Raw genomic sequence first — 18,438 nt, forward strand, 5'->3', positions numbered from 1 at the left:
ACGCAGAAGGTGTCATCCACATAACGATACCACGTACGCGGTTGGTGAGGAGCGGACGCTAAGAACAAAAGAACAAAATAAGGACAGCGACGAAGATAGCTGCAAAAAGGGCATCTTTGTCACCTTGCCATACGTGGAAGGCCTCTCGGAACGGTTACGCAGGGCTTTTAATTCTGCTGGTGTCAGCACATCCTTTAAACCACAGAATACCCTACGTAGGTCCCTTGTCTCCCCAAAGGACAAAACTGAACAAGAGAAACAATCTGGTGTTGTGTATAGCATCCCTTGCAAAGACTGTGACTCCTTATATATTGGTGAATCTGGACGCAAGCTCGAAAAGAGGCTAACAGAACATAAATCCAAAGCGGCCAGTTCGAAGTCAGCAATCAAGGAACATATTGACAGGAGCAAAGGGCACCAGATTGACTGGGAAAACGTTAAAGTGGACGGTTAGAGAGGAGTCTAAGGACTTCCCTCGTAGGGTCTTGGAAGCCATCCATATTAGAACTAAAAGACCCAGACTGAACCGTGACAAAGGGTTGGACATCGACCCCGTCTGGGACAACCTCCTGACCCCCCGGAACCAAGGGGGCGGCACAACATCTTCAAGTTTGACGTCATCAACATCTGTGACGTCATCGGAGGTGTCCTAGTACTACATCACTAGCAACAACAATCTTCAGAGCAATAACATCCGCTGAAGACGCCGGTTGACCCGGTGAAAGCGCTCCGGTGAGTGTACTAAAATTGAGTAGCGTAGAAGTCTAAAATTGCTTCCTATTTGATATCAGAAGGACATTCTTCGTATTCAGAATGCAATTCGATATGTCTTATGTGCTCTAATGTCCCACAATAATACTGTCCAAACGTTCATACCCCACCCCTTATAACCTCATTCATAAACACCAAAAACCATCGTTGTTATAAACGTATTAGTTAAGGTACTACCAAATCTCCCAAAGCAGTGTAAAAATCCATTAATTGGCAGTACAGAATCACTTGTCCGTAATTGAATGGACCAAGCCTAGTGGATATTTATACCTTTTATGAATAACCTATAGTCATAGTGCATATTTTTCTACACAAATAAGTAATAATAAGGCCAAATAAGGCTCAAACCCACGCACAGTGAAAGCCATCCTATCTTAGTGCTGGCACAGTGCTGACACCGTTCCGCTCTTTGGATTCAGTTTATAACACAAATTAAGTTTTACGTTGGTTCGTTTTGCCAATATACCAAAAGACAGAAAATTATTCATTCATGGTAAGTGTTATTGATTACGTTGGTTTGTTTTGTGAGGACACCCGAAGACAGAAAAGTCTATGTTATGATTATTGTGTTATTAATAATGTTTTGTGAGGACACTAAAAACAGTGAAGTCTTTATTCATGTTATATTTATTACGTTTGTTTTGTAAAGCTGGTGAGTGAAAAACTTGCAATAACACAGTCAGCAGGCAGGACAACCGATTCTTTTGTTAGTTGTTGGTAAGAGCACTGTGTATTGTGTATAGGAAAACGGACAGTAACTGCAGAATGTATAATAACACGCTAATTTTTCTAGGTTTGGACCGTGTATTTTCCCATGGACCTCAAGCGTGCGTCTCTTAATACGGACTAACCTACAATCCGCGAAATTAATAGTTGGCACACTTGCACTAAACAATGGAAATGCGTGCCCTATTAAAATTGGGGAGGCGAGGGAAACATGCATGCAATATATGTGTAGTAGAGACCCCCCCCCTATATCTCACCCTTCCCCACTCCCCATCATTCAATGTTGGAGGGTCTCACGGACACGGACCTGTTGACAACATGGCTTGGTCCAACATTGACTTGGGGGAGCGGGGGCAGAGATATACCAAAAGACAGGCAAACTGTGCCAACCTTTTTTTCCTGGGTTGTAGGTAAATAAACTAACAGACAAAATGGTTTTCATAATCATGGAATCCATATAAATTGAAATTGCAGGCTATCACGGGAGCAAATTTCCAAAATTCACCTCATTTACCAGAACACCCAATTGGGGATTTGGGCTACCAAATCGCTGGTCGGGCAATCAATGCTTTCAATGGAAAAGGGACTTGGATGACAACAATGGAAATATCGATTATATCTGCTGGTTGCTCTCGAGATAAAAGTACTGAGTTTGACATTTTCGGAGCATGAAGGGTAAAATAAAAACGGAAATTCTGACAAAACTATAATATATAGACCCACACGATGTGCCTTACAGAGGTGGGAAATATCTTTCTTTAGCAAACTATATTAGTTTGAGACGCTAAAAATGAATTCCGTAAAAAGCTCGCGGGCGAACTTAAGGCCTATAAAAATCAAAAATGTCACTCTAAAAGACACACAATTTCATGCCTAATTTTAACACTAGGTTTAAAAAAGAAAATGTATATCCAAGCACTATGTTTTTAACTGACATTACTGAAGAAAAAAAAATTTGCTTTATATTTGACCGAGAAAATTAATTAATCTCTGAATTGTGCTGATTTTAACATGTATCGATCGACTTTTAGCGCGACTAAGCAGAACAAAAGAATCGGTTGTCCTGCGTTCAGAGTGAACAGATAAACAAGCCATTTTGTAATGCGGCCCATACACGATCAAGTTTATTGAATCAATTTTATTGACATGAATATTGTCAAAAATATCTTCCGCCACATACGATGCAATTATATTACCCAATAAACCCATTCATGATTTCAACCCAAGACGTTGACGGAGTAGGTCTACATGTTTAGCACTTGCACTTTCTGCGGGGCTTGAAAGGCCTAAAAAGAAGAGAAACCGAAGAACATGGACCAAGAATTGGCTACGAAGAAATAGACAACGTACACACATTGGCCCAATATTGGAAAGCCATTGGCAATCTTGGCATTGGTATTTTCTTGGGAAGCAATATTGGGTCAATATTGGTTTTTCATTGGCAATTATTGGCATTGGCGTTACATTGGCAACGATATTGGATCAATATTGGTTTTCCATTGGCAACTAAGCATTGGTAAAATATTGGCAAGAAATATTGGACTGATTGGTTTTCCATTGGCATTATTAGCATTGGCCTTGAATTGGCAAAATATATTGGATCAATATTGGTTTTCCATTGGCAACTTGGCATTGGTGTAATCTTGGCGAGAAATATTGGGTTAATATTGGTTTACCATTGGCATCATATCATTGGCATTACATTGGGAAAAAGGTATATTGGATCAATGTTGGTTTTCCATTGGCAACTTGGCATTGGTGTAATCTTGGCGAGAAATATTGGGTTAATATTGGTTTACCATTGGCATCATATCATTGGCATTACATTGAGAAAAGGTATATTGGATCAATGTTGGTTTTCCATTGGCAACTTGGCATTGGTGTAATCTTGGCGAGAAATATTGGGTTAATATTGGTTTTCCATTGGCATCATATCATTAGCATTAGATTGGGAAAAGGTATATTGGACCAATGTTGGTTTTCCATTGGCATTGGCGTAATATTGGCGAGAAATATTGGGTCAATATTGGTTTTGCATTAATGTTGCATTAATGTGGGCGTGGTTTTGAAACCCTGAAAATTTTTACTATCAAAATACAATATTTGATCATTATCATCTTCATTTTGAAGGGCCACATGTTAATTATTATTATAAAGAAGAGGCAGCGAGTTTACGTCTTTTGCCAATCATAATCTTTGATGGAATAGGAGCCAAAGATATCGCCAACATTTTAGTAAATTGTAAGTTTGCTTTGGTATTTCTTTCGGTTTATTAATTTATACCGTCAACTTTAAATCAGTTTTAAATAAATACCTTCGTATTTTTTGTATCATAATGCAGATAATTTTCTGGACGGAACAATGGGTAACAGCAATCGGCGGTTCATATGCATGTCTTTCTGTGCATCTTTCCTACTGGTAATGTTACTCATGATGTATTCCTCCGATACGTTGGACAATGCTACATACTACGCTAAACATATGGACACTGTAATGCAACATGTGTGGACCAACGTTAAAGCTAGGTAAGTTTAATATCATATCCATTTGCTAATCAACACATTGTCCGTTGCAGACTTAAAACATGTTGAACTGAAGTCATAATATAATGTGCTTTTATGACAGCACATAAAACAGATAAAGTAACAATTAACAACTACATTTTGTTTTATTTATTTTTTAATCTTATTAAGCATATATAGGGACTTTTTTTTAAAGAAATATGAGAAAAAAGCAGTTTTGTGATTTTTTCTTCCACAGACGACAACTTTTTTAAAGTTATTTTTGTTTTGATTCATTTGTGAAATTTGAAACTCTTATGACTTTCATAATAGGAAATCAGGTGTGTCCCTGACTATGACGATTGAGTTAATAAAGTTGACAATGACCATCAAAATCGCTCACACGGTCAAACGAAGTCAGATTTTGCAATTCAGAACAAAATATTTCAATTGAATTTTACAGCAAATGCGAATTTTAAGCTGTTGAAATCACAATTGAAAACACATTTTCGTTCGAGTTACATAAGATATGATATGCATAGAAACGTTCGAAAAAGTCGCTTTTCTAGCACTTCTGAAAAAAATCATATTTTCAAAACTACTTACTGTATGGTTCGTATAATAGGAATCCGAATATTACATTCTATGACCATTCTTTGACAAGTGATTTTTGGTTATTCCCTAATAACTATTATCTTCTATTAATAATTACTTGATTGCCAATCTCCCCCTCCCTACGAATAAGCCTACACGCGATTTCTCTTAGGCATATTATATAACCGATTTCTCTTTGGCATATTAACGGGGTTTTTTTTGCCTATTGATTTTCGATATTGATTTTTGATAATCGATAACCAATTCTTTATCAATAATGATTAATTGTTTGATCCTCCTCTACCCCCCCCCCCCCACATACAACCAACCATCCTATTTTAGTCATTTATTATTATTTATTTTATTTATTTATTAGTCATTTCATTTTCCAGTATGTCGTATTTTGCAGAATACCGATGTGATTTTCCTATTGCCAACATTTTTATAAAAGCAAGGAATAAAGCTTTGAAGACGTAAACTTAAAATTCATACATTGATATGGTCTAAATTATCGCAAACAAATCGCGTTACATTAAATAGCTATTAAATAGCCATTGGTAGAGCACTTACCAATTGAACGGACAAATTGGACCACACGGGTTCGATTCCTACATGGTCGCTTTTTTTTTTTTGATCGCTATATTTTTTCCTTAGTATTTACAGTAGATCTGACAGATTAGCTATTGTTCATTCTTGTGGTCAAGGACAATGATAAGAGCTGCTTAACCTCCAAATTGTAGGTCCATATCTTATTAACTTTTCATTTTATTGCCAAAAACAAAATTAGATGATTTTTTTTTTCAACTTTTCAAATACAATGCTAGACAAAATAGGTTGGAATAAAAAAAATCGTATGTGCACCTTGTAATGGCCATATTTTCGTTGATTTTAGAGTGATGAAATGGCACTTTCTTTAGTGTCAAGTCTTAACATTACCCTCACCCCCAATACCTCCCCCTGCCCCACCAATCAATTGTGCTGGGTACTAATGAGCGCACATGAACAAAATGTCAGGATTCAACATTGATCGGGGGAACGGGGGCTCATTTGCAATACCGTACTAATTTCATTCCAACCCTTTTGTCCAGGGTTGTAGTACCATTGAGTTATTTAACATGGTCTAATTAACTCACCCGATGTTCATAGCAACACGAAAAACAACTTTACAATACGAGTACTTCTCACCTATGCACGGGATAACTTTTAAATGTTTTGAACGGCTCTTTTCAGAGCCACCATGACTTCAAAAAAGTCCATTTATAACATCCACTTTTTCTCAATTGAAACAGCATTTATAAATTCTGATCTATTTTCTAAAGCTACCATGGCGATTCCGATTCCTAAGTGATGCCCTGCTCCCCCCCCCCCCAAATAGGCCAATAATATACCAAAACGAAAGTTTTGAGCATTTTCACACTCCCAAGAAAAATCATGCACATGGGGCAGAAATGAAACCCCTTATTTCAAGCCCTGTGATCTTCTTTATAGAATCTATACCTTTCCTCATGAGTGTCATCTTTACTTTACTTTATGTAAGGTTACGCTCCCCTCTGATTTATCAAGAGCATACAATGATTTTAATAGTGTATTTTTGTTTTGTTTTATTTTTCCTCCAGCTATAATCTCCCTCATAATAAGCATATCGATGAGAAATTCGTGCCTGCAACAGTAAGTACTCAATTCAGATATCTGTATTTATAGTAAAGTCGTTACTGTTTTCTTATAGATGAATAGTTAGTATCAGAAGCGACACCAGGGTTTTTCTTGGGGGAATTGCCAAAAAACTTATTTTGGGTCTAAAAGATACAAAATAATTAGAATATCTTATTTGGATGGTGGGTTTGGGGGGAGGTGGGGGGGGGCAAAGTGTAAGATCGGGGGAAAATGTTCACACACAAAAATAGCAGAGCAACACTTAATAAACACCAGTTAAGGTATAGGAAGCGTGAATAAATAAACCCTTGTTACTTGCGCTTTTAATTATTAACACATGAGCGTCTTAAAAGGACACTTTTAACATTATCTCGTGTTAAAAATAACATAAACATCTTTACTAAAAAAAGAATAAACTAAATTCTCACGGAAGCATAAATTTAGGTGGAAATGCAGTCCATTTTACTAAAAATTAACTCAATGACGGAATTATGCTATAAATACAAATTGTTATTTATTGTACTTAATATGTTTGGGTCTTGCAATCCCAAATTAAAGATGGGTTTCAAACGTGCCTCTTCCTTTTTTTTTTTTTTGAAACAATAACGTAGTATAAACCTAACAGTTTTCTCAAAAATTTATCTCTTGTATTTTTAAGAGAAAATTAAAGTAAATTTTAATTCTGTCTCGTGTTTTTGTTTTTACAGGAAGTGACGTCTTGCATATCTTCTCATCTGGTTAATAAAACCTTCTTGATAGAGCAAGAACAAATCCAGATAAGCCGAAAAGACGCTTTAAGGAAAGCTTGCAACAGGTATCCATATACAGATGGACCACATGTTCCTCACAAAGTTTTTATAGTTGAAGATTATCACTTAGCATATGCACAATCTGCCAAAATTGCCGGAACAAGCTGGAATCGAGTGCTATTAGTTTTGTCTCATTTGGCCAACTCTACAAATTCTTTCAGCCAAACTAAATCTATAAATTTAGCTAAAATCAACATACCCACTTTGGGAAATTACAGACAAGCAGATCGACAAGTTATATTGCAGAATTTTACCACTTTCATGTTTACCCGCCATCCGTTTTCGCGCCTTTTATCGGCTTTTACGCAAAAATTGGGTCCAGACCCACATATGAAGCGCGGGTACTATGATCATTTACGGGACAAAATCTTAAAGAAATACCCAACTACTATTCCAGGTAACGCGGATTTTCACGGGTTTGTGTCTTATATTCTAGACAATGATTACTTCAGCGATCCACATTGGAAGGAGAACTACAAAATTGTTGCACCATGTGATGCGCCATACGACATCGTTGGACACTTTGAGACTCTCACGGATGACGCTAAATACATACTCCAGTCAGTAGGGGCTGACTGCTTGGTTGAATTCCCTCGTCCAAAGGAAGTGCACCGACTAATAGTTCACATTATGACACTTTGATTAAGCACTATCAAACTTTATCCAAGGAGTTAATAGAAAGACTTTACCGTAAATATAGATTAGATTTCTTGTTGTTTGGGTATACATTTGAAATCACAATTGATGGACAATTAATGCGATTTCCACCCGATAGCTAATTTGGTGTCACTAAAACATGGGCCCTTTGTTTTCAAAACCTTATTGAATATGGAATATATACTTTTTTCAACTGCAATGATATTCGATACGGTCATGTGACTATTGCTACAAGATCTTAATGCCTTTAATAAGGTCATGTAAAATACGGACAATAAGAGCGTGTTCATGAAGCTTTTTGTTGTTCATTCGCGAAATATTTTGAAGATTCCTGCCTTCGTTTCCTGTGCTTTTCTTTCGATCACAACTTTCATGTAATTTTCTCCAGTCCCAATTTCAGGACACCTTATCCCAAGATTGGGATTTTAACTTTAAGACCTGATTGAAATTATGAAAATAGGCTTATATATTTGATGTTGCATTTTAGCTCACGCTGTTTGTTGTTTTGTGCAGACGCGATTTCATACATTTTCTGTGAGCTGATTTCCTCTAATTTTGCGTTGGTGTGTTGAAAACTCTAATGGTACTTACTTCCAACAATATATACTTAATGAATTTTATCAATGCAGACAATTCGAAGTGATTTTGCAAGCTCGGAAACTTCTATTAATTTACAAATTGTCCTAATTTTTTGACGAAAAGACTTCTACAGACATTCCGCCAACAGAGAAAACCAAATTTGCGTGTATTCAGTACATGCTTCCTGTCATCCTGTTAAAATCGTCCAGTTTAGTTCTGAGTTCTGCTCATACATGCCATGTTTACCGAATTGATGTTTGTTACGGAATTTTTGAGCATAAATTCCTTTATTTTAAGCTTGACTATTCAACGTATCGCCACGAATTTGGACACGTAATGGTTTCTATGCTTTCTTGCTCTATGGTTTCTATTATACTCACGATTGGTATCTTATGTTCGTATATTTAATGTTTTGTCGTAACACGCCCATTGAAATACACGGTAAAATTAAAGCTGATTATGTTTAGAATATTATTCTTTTAACGGAATATATTGCTAACCACCGACTTTTTGTTGTTGTTATTTTGCCGCAAAGAACAATTGTGCAAATTTAATCCTAAAAAATCACTCAATTTTGGAAACCGGACGTTGTTCAAATTCGCGCCAGAACTTTCAACTCTGAAATTAAAAAAATTGGGACTTTTTCTCAGATTTCATCATGTAGACACTTGTCGGAAGCAAATGAGCTGAAAACGGGCAAAATTTGACTATACGTTTAAAAATAAAGCCGCAACAAGCTCAAATAAGCGGTGGACTACTTTAACCGAATTGCACTGTTACATAAATCTTGGGGTGATTTGGTGGTGCGCCCTCTTATCAGATTAAAATCGCAATCTTGGCAGCTCATCCCTCACTGCACTGGTAGAGATTCGCTTTTGGAATACAACGGTCCCGGGGTTCGATTCTCATTCCCATCCCGGTTTTGTAAATGAACTCAATGATTTGTTTTCTTGTAATTTGAATGGCCAACTACTATGATTATTTCTGCTACTTTTAGCGTCCAGCTGCAAAAAGACTATTGCACTCCGCGTCCGAGCAATAGTCATCTTTCCATTGCATGGAAGTTGAGCTACCATAGTAACGCTGACAGAAGCGCGAGCGTATAGCGCGAGGTTTCCAACTCGACTCTTCAGTTATAGAGGCGGGTGTTGCTTCTAAAATAAATATGCATTTAGATATCTTTTGATTCATTTTGTTTTCCTGATGATGTATTAAATTAAGTGGAAGGAAAGGAATTTATTTATGATTTATGTAAAACAAATATTGAATGTTTTTATTCGTTCAATGTAAAGAATGTTTCCATTCGGTGAAATATGAACTGTTCCATTCAACTCTACAAAGCCTTGTTGAATGGAACAATCCATATTTTCATCTCATAAAAATATTCTTACCATTGAACTCGTAAACATTCAATATTAAAATATTAAGCCAAAGGCCGAGATAGGATGTAAGTGCGCATGATAGTGCCATCAACCGGCATAGCTGATTGGTTGTAACATGGAAGAAAGAGTCTTTCTTCCATGGTTGTAACAATTAGGCACGGACGATCAATCATGGTAACTGTTGATCATTTGCCTAGGATAAAATGCAATACAATTTTTTGGTGTAAATATTTCTTTGGATGAACAAGAGATGTTTAATTTAAACTTTGAAAGTCAATTGCATAAAATGAACACAGTTTTGAATATTTGGTCACAAAGGGGTTTTACCCCAATTGGCAAAGTCCCAGCTTACTTACCTTCTTTCAGTGTTACCTAACCCCCTGATGCGTTTCTTAAGAGAGTTGAGAAAATATTTTTTAAATTTATTTGGAGTGGTAAACAAGATAAGATCAAAAAAGGAATAATGTATAATAAAATTGAGGATGGTGGTTTGAACATGACTAATATTTTTCTTTTTAAAGAGGCAGTTAAAATATAATGGGTTTATATGGCCTTTAATTGTGGAGGCAAAAGAGGCAAAGCAAGTTAATAAAGCAAACGTGTAATGTTTAAGGTTGTTACATGGTGTTTAGGTTTATTAAATACTTATGCAGTTGTACAGCAACATGAATGCATGAATTAAGTCGATTTCTGTTTACGGTTAAACGGTAAAACAATCGGCTGTTTGAACGTAAAAAAACAGCTAGCAATGCATACTAATTCAATGGCTGTTCAATAGAAAAAGAAAAGAACCAAGAAAAAGAAATATCGGATTTTTTCAGTAGCAGTATTTCTCTGGTTTGTAAGCTTTTCTTAAAATTTTTGTAAAAAAAAAAAGGTAGGCCTCAAACATTGGGTCGGTCGGTGGAGTACAGCCAAACAACTTATTTTTTTGGCCTGATGGAATAATCTTTCGCAATAGTAATGTCGAAATTAGGAATTGGTGTCAATAATATGACGGTAGTGTATCACTTGAATTGAATACGATATCCAGCCAGTGATTTAGCGATAAAAAAACCCCTTTGACCACTGACCTGACCTACAGCACGTGAAGCGCCATATTCATTTGTTTCTATTTCCTCGTGTGATAATAAATATCATTCAATCTATAGTTGTCGGCCGTAAACGTAGTTTATTACTCACACCGCTCTATTTGATCTTGTGGATTTCCCAACACGTAATAAATTGAAACGCCACCACCGGATTGCTCTCAGGTCTTTAGAAAGCGGGCGCACTTTCATACACCACTGCGTAGGAGCCGATAGTAATAGTCCGGCTGCAAACACCATGTTTTGGGGGTTAGATGGTTTTGGCCAAGGAGGATAGATAGAAAGGAGAAGAAATAGATTACGTAATGCTTTGTCCCTTTGATGCCGATTAGAGATTGCGACAGGCTATTCATAAAAGTGGTACCATTGTTTCGAACAAAGGGGTTCCACCATTAAATTGGTCACTGATCCGGCATCATATTAACGCTTTACTAAACAGGCGAGTATAAACATGGAAGAAAGAGATGAGAAGGAACCACAATGACTTCGATCGGCCAAGTTTTAATCCGCTTATCTATTGACGCATGAAAAGAAAAACTATCAAATGTACTTACTTTCATGTATGATCCATTTACCGCGATCGATGCTTGGCGAAATCATTACTGGAAAAAAACTATAACAAACCCATCCAAGAACAAACAAACGCTACCCAGAAGTAAAATTATGGAATTTCACTGATGCTCTGAACATGTATAGTAGCTTTGTTTTGGGATCTACAGTCAAACTGTTTTCTTGATCGTGTTGTGTAGAAAATGTCCTTTAACACATCGAAAAGGTCATCAAAATCGGCCGTTTTTTGGCTGAGTTTCATCTTTAGCAAATAAAGTAAGATTTTGGTGACTTTTTCGATGAAAAATAGATGCAAAATGTTCTTAAATAATGCACAATGGTCCGGTTGAGTCCGGTACATGAAACCTGTTTAATTTAATAGTTTATATGTGTATAATCGTAACTAGCTAACTCGTTTCAGTGCCAAAGACTGCCAACTCTGAGAAAAAAAGTCATCAAAGTTAGGGAAAATTGGGTGAAATGGAAGAAAAAGATGTAGGCCATCAATGACCGATGATCACGTCACCAGAGAAAATCCTATAGAGTGCTTGCACGGAAGGTCATTAGTTCAAATCATCCTTCAGACACGCTCCAGAAGACATGCAAATACATGGAGTACAATACCAATCACCTATTTAACGCGGGGTATTGATCAAAGTAAATCCTCATGAATAACAATGTCAATTAAATGTCGGTAAAGGGAGTGGACAAAGTGAATGCGTTCGTTGTGGTTCCTTCTTATCTCTTTCTTCCATGGTATAAATAAGTGACCACAATACAGTCATGTGTAAGGGCAGCCATGTGTAAAGTGGTACCATTGTTCTGACACATCCCAAATGTGCGCTTGTGCGCGTCTGAAGTGTATAAAGGAGGCTTTAGTTGTCGATATAATCTTTTTATCACCCACCTGACTTTAGGCGCTTCATTTAAATAAATTGAATGCCCCTGCTGATCGACTACACATCAGAATGTATTAGCTGCCAGGTCCAAATTTTATAGTATTCTATAATGGTAATCGCTGCGCATACATAAGTATAAGTATTGGCCTATAAAGGTTTTTTTTCACAAATGTCCATTTATTTTTATTTTAAGAAGGAGATTGGCATAGAAATAGCGGCGGTGGAAGGGGGGGTGGGGGCAGATTCTCCCCTGTGAGAAGTCTTGAGAGGGAATATGAGGGAGGAAAAGAGGAGGAGGGATATGGAGAATGAGGGGGCCTACACGAAGGGAGAAAGATGACAAATGAAGAGAAAGAAATAATGAGAAGTAAATAAAATAATAGAAAGATAAGGACATATTTATATTAGAATGACAGGGAGAGTGAGAGAGGACAAAAAGAAAAGAAAGAAGGGGAAGAAGGCAAGAGAGAGAAGGATAGCGAGGGAGTGATAAAGTTAGTGTAGGCCTAGGAAAGAATAAGTACAGAGAAAGAAAAGAAAGGAAAATAAATGTAATAATAATTATTATGAAACTTAACACATAACAGCACTAAGCAGCCATTCGATGACATCAATGCCGTTGTGCGTTACGTAACTAAAGAGCCCAGTCTATAGTCTATGGTCAGATGTATTTCGCACCTGCCAAGCACAAGTCACCCAATTTCGAAAACTGGACGTTGAATGTACACTCTCATGAATATTTATTGGCAACATTTTCCAATATGTCAGCGCTCTAATAAGACACAATGAACGTTGCAGCCCGCTGGTTTTGGCAGTTAAAGTTGTTTGTTTTTTTTGTTGTTTTTTTTGCTTTATATTGATCTTTGAGTGGTGTAGAAAAAGATTCTGTGGGGTATAAAATCGTCACCCTTGGGCAATCCGAGATATTCAAGATGGCCGCCAGGTATCTCTGAAATAGCATTCAAATGGTGTTTTAGTGACAAAAGGTATCGTACTAAATAACGATAGTGTTTTAGGCAGTTAAAGTTGTTTTTTTGCTGATAAATGATCTTTGAGTGGTATAGAATAAGATTCTAGGGGGTTTAAAATCGTCACCCTTGGGCAATCCGAGATATTCAAGATGGCCACCACGTAACTCTGAAATAGCATTCAAATGGTGTTTTAATGACAATAGGTATGATACCAAATAGCGTTTTGGGCAGTTAAAGGCTAAATGATCTTTGAGTGGTGTAGAATAAGATTCTGACACTGACACCAAATTAGCTATCGGGTGGAAATCGCATTAATTGTCCATCAATGGTGATTTCAAATGTATACCCAAACAACAAGAAATCTAATCTATATTTACGGTAAAGTCTTTCTATTAATTCCTTGGATAAAGTTTGATAGTACTTAATCAAAGTGTCATCATGTGAACTATTAGTCGCTGCACTTCCTTTGGACGAAGGGAATTCAACCAAGCAGTCAGCCCCGACTGACTGGAGTATGTATTTAGCGTCATCAGGAAGAGTCTCAAAGTGTCCAACAATGTCGTATGGCACATCACATGGTGCAACAATTTTGTAGTTCTCTTTCCAATGTGGATCGCTGAAATAATCATTCTCTAGGATGTAAGACACAAACCCGTGAAAATCCGGGATACCTGGAATAGTAGTTGGGTGTTTCTTTAAAATTTTGTCCCGCAAATGATCATAGTACCCGCGCTTTATATGTTCTTCTGTTGCATCTGGACCCACTTTGCAATTATAAGCCGATAAAAGGCGCGAAAATGGATGACGAGAAAACATGAAAGTTGTAAAATTCCGCAATATAACTTGACGATCTGCTTGTCTGTAATTTCCCAAAGTGGGTATGTTGACTTTAGTTAAATCGATAGATTTAGATTGGCTGAAAGAATTCGTAGAGTTGGCCAAATGAGACAGAACTAATAGCACTCGATCCCAACTTGTTCCGGCAATTTTGGCAGTCTGTGCATATGCTAAGTGATAATCTTCAACTAGTAGTGGTACTTTAGGAACATGTGGACCATCTGTATCATGGTGATACCTGTTGCAAGCTTTCCTTAACGAGTCTTTTCGGCTTATCTGGATTTGTTCTTGCTCTATCAAGAAAGTTTTATTATCCAGATGAGAAGATATGCAAGACGTCACTTCCTGTAAGAACAAAAACAAGAGATAACATTAAAATTTTCTCTTGAAAACACAAGAGACACATTTTTGACAACAACTTTATAGGTTTATACTACGTCATTGTTTTTAAAAAAATTAAGTCCTCGTATTAACCCTATCGTAAATTTAGGATTGAGTGAGCAAAAAGTAACACGTATAGTGTAGCTAGAACATTTAAATTCACGAGAGTACAATATAACATAATTCCGTCATTGAGTCAATTTTTCGTAAAATTCCCAGCAAGCACAAAAACGTTTTTAAAACGTTTTAAATAAGTTATATTTTGGGTTTTGGTTTAGGTAAAAACATTTTAATAACATTAAAATGTCGGGTTATATAAAGGTCATGAAATCGTTTTGTATGAAAACACACTACAACAATATTTTTAAAATGTTTTCGAAATGTCATTGTGAACTATTTTTGCAAACATTTTTGGCCAAATATTTTGTCAACACTTAAATAACATTATGTTAAAATATTTGCACCCAGCAAACACAGAAATGTTCTTAAAATGTTTTTTACAAAACGTTTTAATAACATTTAAATGTCGGGTTATGTAAAGGTCGTGAAAACATTTTAAAAACGTTATTGTAAATATTTTGGGCAAACATTTTTTGCAAAATATTTTTTCAACCCCACAATAACATTTTGTTTAGAATGGTTTGTACCAAGTTTTCAAAAATGTTTTTGGAATGTTATTAAAACGTTTTTATACCCTTTATATAACCCGATATTTAAATGTTTTCTGTAAAACATTTGTGTCTGCTGTGCAGTAAGTTACCAACAAATGTTTTTTAATGTTATGAAAACGTTTTATACCATTAAGGTACCCTTTATATAACCCGACATTTAAACGTTTTCTGACAACCTTTTATAACCTTTTGCGAATGATGTCGAAAACGTTTTGTGTTTGCTGGGTTGTCAATGGACTGCATTTCCACCTAAATATATGTTTCCGTGAGAATTTAGTTAATTCTGTTTTAGTAAAGATGTTTATGTTTTTATTAACACAAAATAATATTAAAAGTATGCTTTTAACACGCTCATCATGTGTTAATAATTAAAAGTGCGATATTTGTATTTTTCACGCGTGTTTAGTGCTCTGCTATTTTTGCAGTGTGTGAACATTTTCCTAAAACAATTCTTGCCTCCACTTTCTCCCTCAAGAGATCATGGTACCGTTACTGCTACTGATCATCATGCTGACTGTTCATCTATAAGAAACAGTAACTACTATAATTACAGACATTTCAATTGAGTACTTACTATTGCAGGCACGAAGTTCTCATCGATATGCTTATTATGAGGGAGATTATAGCTGGGGGGAAACAAAACAAAACAAAAATAGTATTAAAATCTTTGTATGCTCTTGATTATAACTCTGAAGGCGTGTCAGAGGGGAGCTATAGAATTGGCAACCTTGTGATTTAAATATATTCTATAGTCAGCACGTGGGTCTGGATGGGCTATGCATGGTGGTGTCATACCCTTTTGATATGATTATATTCTCAAACAGTTGAATATATCACATTATTATCGGTCAATGTAAAAACATTTCGGTGAAATTGCAGCTAAATATATGTGTTGAAAGAATACGGCAATCGCAGCTGAGTGTATTGAACTTCCAGTAAGTGTATTGAAAACAAAACCTGACAACAAACCGAATTTTCTGGTGTTGGTAACGACGGTCAAAAATGGTACTGAGCATGCGCAGATCGTAAAAACGTGTCATTTCAGCTAATGAATGGAAACACTGTGGTATCTCATATCGCCACGGATGTGCTTAGCCTGATGAGTCGCTCGGCCCATCTCGAACAAAATCGCCATGCGTAGCTGTTGAAGAACTAGTGGATTCGCCCTACTATCATGGCAATTTTGACACGAATATATAGGGATGATGACGCTGTGCGATACTCACTTGGTGGGAACCAGGATGAGAACTTTACAGAGTTACGTGCTTGATTTCCGGACAAATACCTTGCCGATGTTTTGTCTCCTTTCAGACAAAGTTTGGAATTCGAGGGTAGCTAAAGAATATGCATATAAGTAATACATTTGCAAGCACGTCTCTGAAATCTCTCAATTTGGACCGACCACGTGGCTACTAGTAAGTCCGGAATGCCAAAGTGGGCGGCATATTCCAGAACAGGGTGTACACTAGTAATATTAATAGCTCCACAGGTGAGAGAGATGCGCGGGCGGGGAGAGATGCTTCCTACAGTTTGCGGAGCATGAAGAGTTTTATACGGTTGGCCTTAACATACAAGAAATACTTGATCATCCCAACATAAATTGTTTTGGATCATAACAACCATACCAAGGGTTTAATCTTCTCAACAATAGGTAATTGGTGATCATCAATGGAAAGATCTTCATATAATATAGACTTTAAAATCCCAAACGGTTGATGTGTTTGTTTTATAATGGATCAAGCAATTGTGTTTACTTATGTAGTTTTATTGCTACTTATCTGTTTTATGTGTTGTCATACAAGCACAAAGTTTGCAATGGATAATGAGTTGATAAGCAAATGGATATGATATTAAACTTACCTAGCTTTAACATTGGTCCACACATGTTGCATTACAGTGTCGATATGTGTAGCGTAGTATGTAGCATTGCCCAGCGAATCGGAGGACTTTCCAAGCATATACATCATGAACAACATTACTAGCAGGAAAGACGCACAGAAAGACATGCATATGAACCGCCGATTGCTGTCACCCATTGTTGCGTCCAGACAATTATCTGCATTAAGATACAAAAAATACGAAGGTATTTATTAAAAACTGATTTAAAGCTGATTGTATAAATTAATAAACCGAAAGAAATACCAAAGCAAACTTACAACTTACTAAAGTGTAGGCGATATCTTTGGCTCCTATTCCATCAAAGATTATGATTGACAATATCGCGCTGCACTACAAACAGGTTGCACTCATCACCTGTGCAAGTCTGTTCAATACTGTTCTTTTCAAAGATACTAATCTTACAGGTGCGAGTGATCAGCATGATATGGTTCAATGCAGAGGTATCGGGTGAACGTAGGCCTACTAGTGAAGTGCGGTATATTCAAAAAATGTTTACCCTAGATTGCTATGGTAGTTAATCTTTTAGAATGTTTACGTTTTCATGTTTTCACAAATGTTTTAGGAAACATTTTCACCCTATATACGATATTTAAACCTGTTCTGTAAAAAGTTGTGTGTTTGCTGTATACGGGATCCTAAAATGGCACCCTTGTGCATTTTGTTAAATTGACCGCATAGAGTCAACGAGCGCAAAGGATGGATTATGATTAGCTTAGGTCGTTTGGGCGTAAACGAGTGCGTTTTTGTGGCGCCCTCTACGGAGGGGCCACATATAGGCATGTACTTTGTGAATAGCTTCTAATTTCACTCTTGCTAGATTTACTCCTTAATTGTTTTGCTAAAATTATGCCCAGCTCAGAAATAAAACCACAATATGCTAGGATTTTATTTTATTATTGTTTTCTGATATGCACGGGATAAAATGATGTGTGTATATTCTTTGTTTAAAATACAAAATTAATGGACTTATAAAAACACCAAATAACCCGTGACCTTTGTATGGTTTAAACCAGTTTACCGCCTCTTAGAACCCGATAGACGGTGACATTTGACCATTCTAATTATGTATGTTTTGAACATGTTTGCACATGAACTAGTTGTTTACAGTGTGAAGAATCTACAACATGCTCATCTATCAGGGCACAGTTCTTTAACCCCAATACATGTGTGCATTCATTGAATGACCTTTGAAAATGTGAGTACAAAAACTCATACTTTGCAACTTAAGGTCAAATTTTGCACTATGATTGTTTAATTGAGGTTATTGATAATATGCCACTGGATGAGGCCATTGTGGTCCATAGTGATTGCACGCGGTGCACCTAATCCTAATCCAACACCAATTAATTATAGTTGACCAACACAAGCACTGACCAATCATGAAATCACTAATTGGTTTATGACTTTATGTGCTTGAATCGACTGCTAACTGATTGTGACCAAAGATATTAGAAGCTCAGTATCTTTGTGG

General features: G+C 36.5%; 2 protein-coding genes across 2 annotated transcripts in view; one reads left to right on the forward strand and one right to left on the reverse strand.

Annotated features, from left to right (window-relative positions):
- Window positions 1-3,847: 3,847 nt before the first annotated feature.
- LOC140166748 (carbohydrate sulfotransferase 10-like) lies at window positions 3,848-7,696 on the forward strand. The gene is made up of 3 exons (XM_072190243.1): window positions 3,848-4,022; window positions 6,209-6,260; window positions 6,953-7,696. The coding sequence occupies exons 1-3, from the start codon at window positions 3,859-3,861 to the stop codon at window positions 7,694-7,696; spliced, it is 960 nt and encodes a 319-aa protein (XP_072046344.1). The 5' UTR covers window positions 3,848-3,858.
- A 4,375-nt stretch (window positions 7,697-12,071) lies between these two features.
- LOC140166053 (carbohydrate sulfotransferase 10-like) overlaps window positions 12,072-18,438 on the reverse strand; it is a 32,395-nt gene continuing 26,028 nt past the window's right edge. Inside the window, exons 2-4 of the mRNA XM_072189431.1 lie at window positions 16,929-17,124; window positions 15,643-15,694; window positions 12,072-14,361 (exon numbers count right to left, since the gene is read on the reverse strand). Coding sequence (XP_072045532.1) covers window positions 13,468-14,361; window positions 15,643-15,694; window positions 16,929-17,104 — 1,122 coding nt within the window. The 5' untranslated portion in view covers window positions 17,105-17,124 and the 3' untranslated portion in view covers window positions 12,072-13,467. The remainder of the gene's footprint in view (window positions 14,362-15,642; window positions 15,695-16,928; window positions 17,125-18,438) is intronic.

Source organism: Amphiura filiformis, chromosome 12 (assembly GCF_039555335.1).
Source record: "Amphiura filiformis chromosome 12, Afil_fr2py, whole genome shotgun sequence".
NCBI lineage: Eukaryota > Metazoa > Echinodermata > Ophiuroidea > Amphilepidida > Amphiuridae > Amphiura > Amphiura filiformis.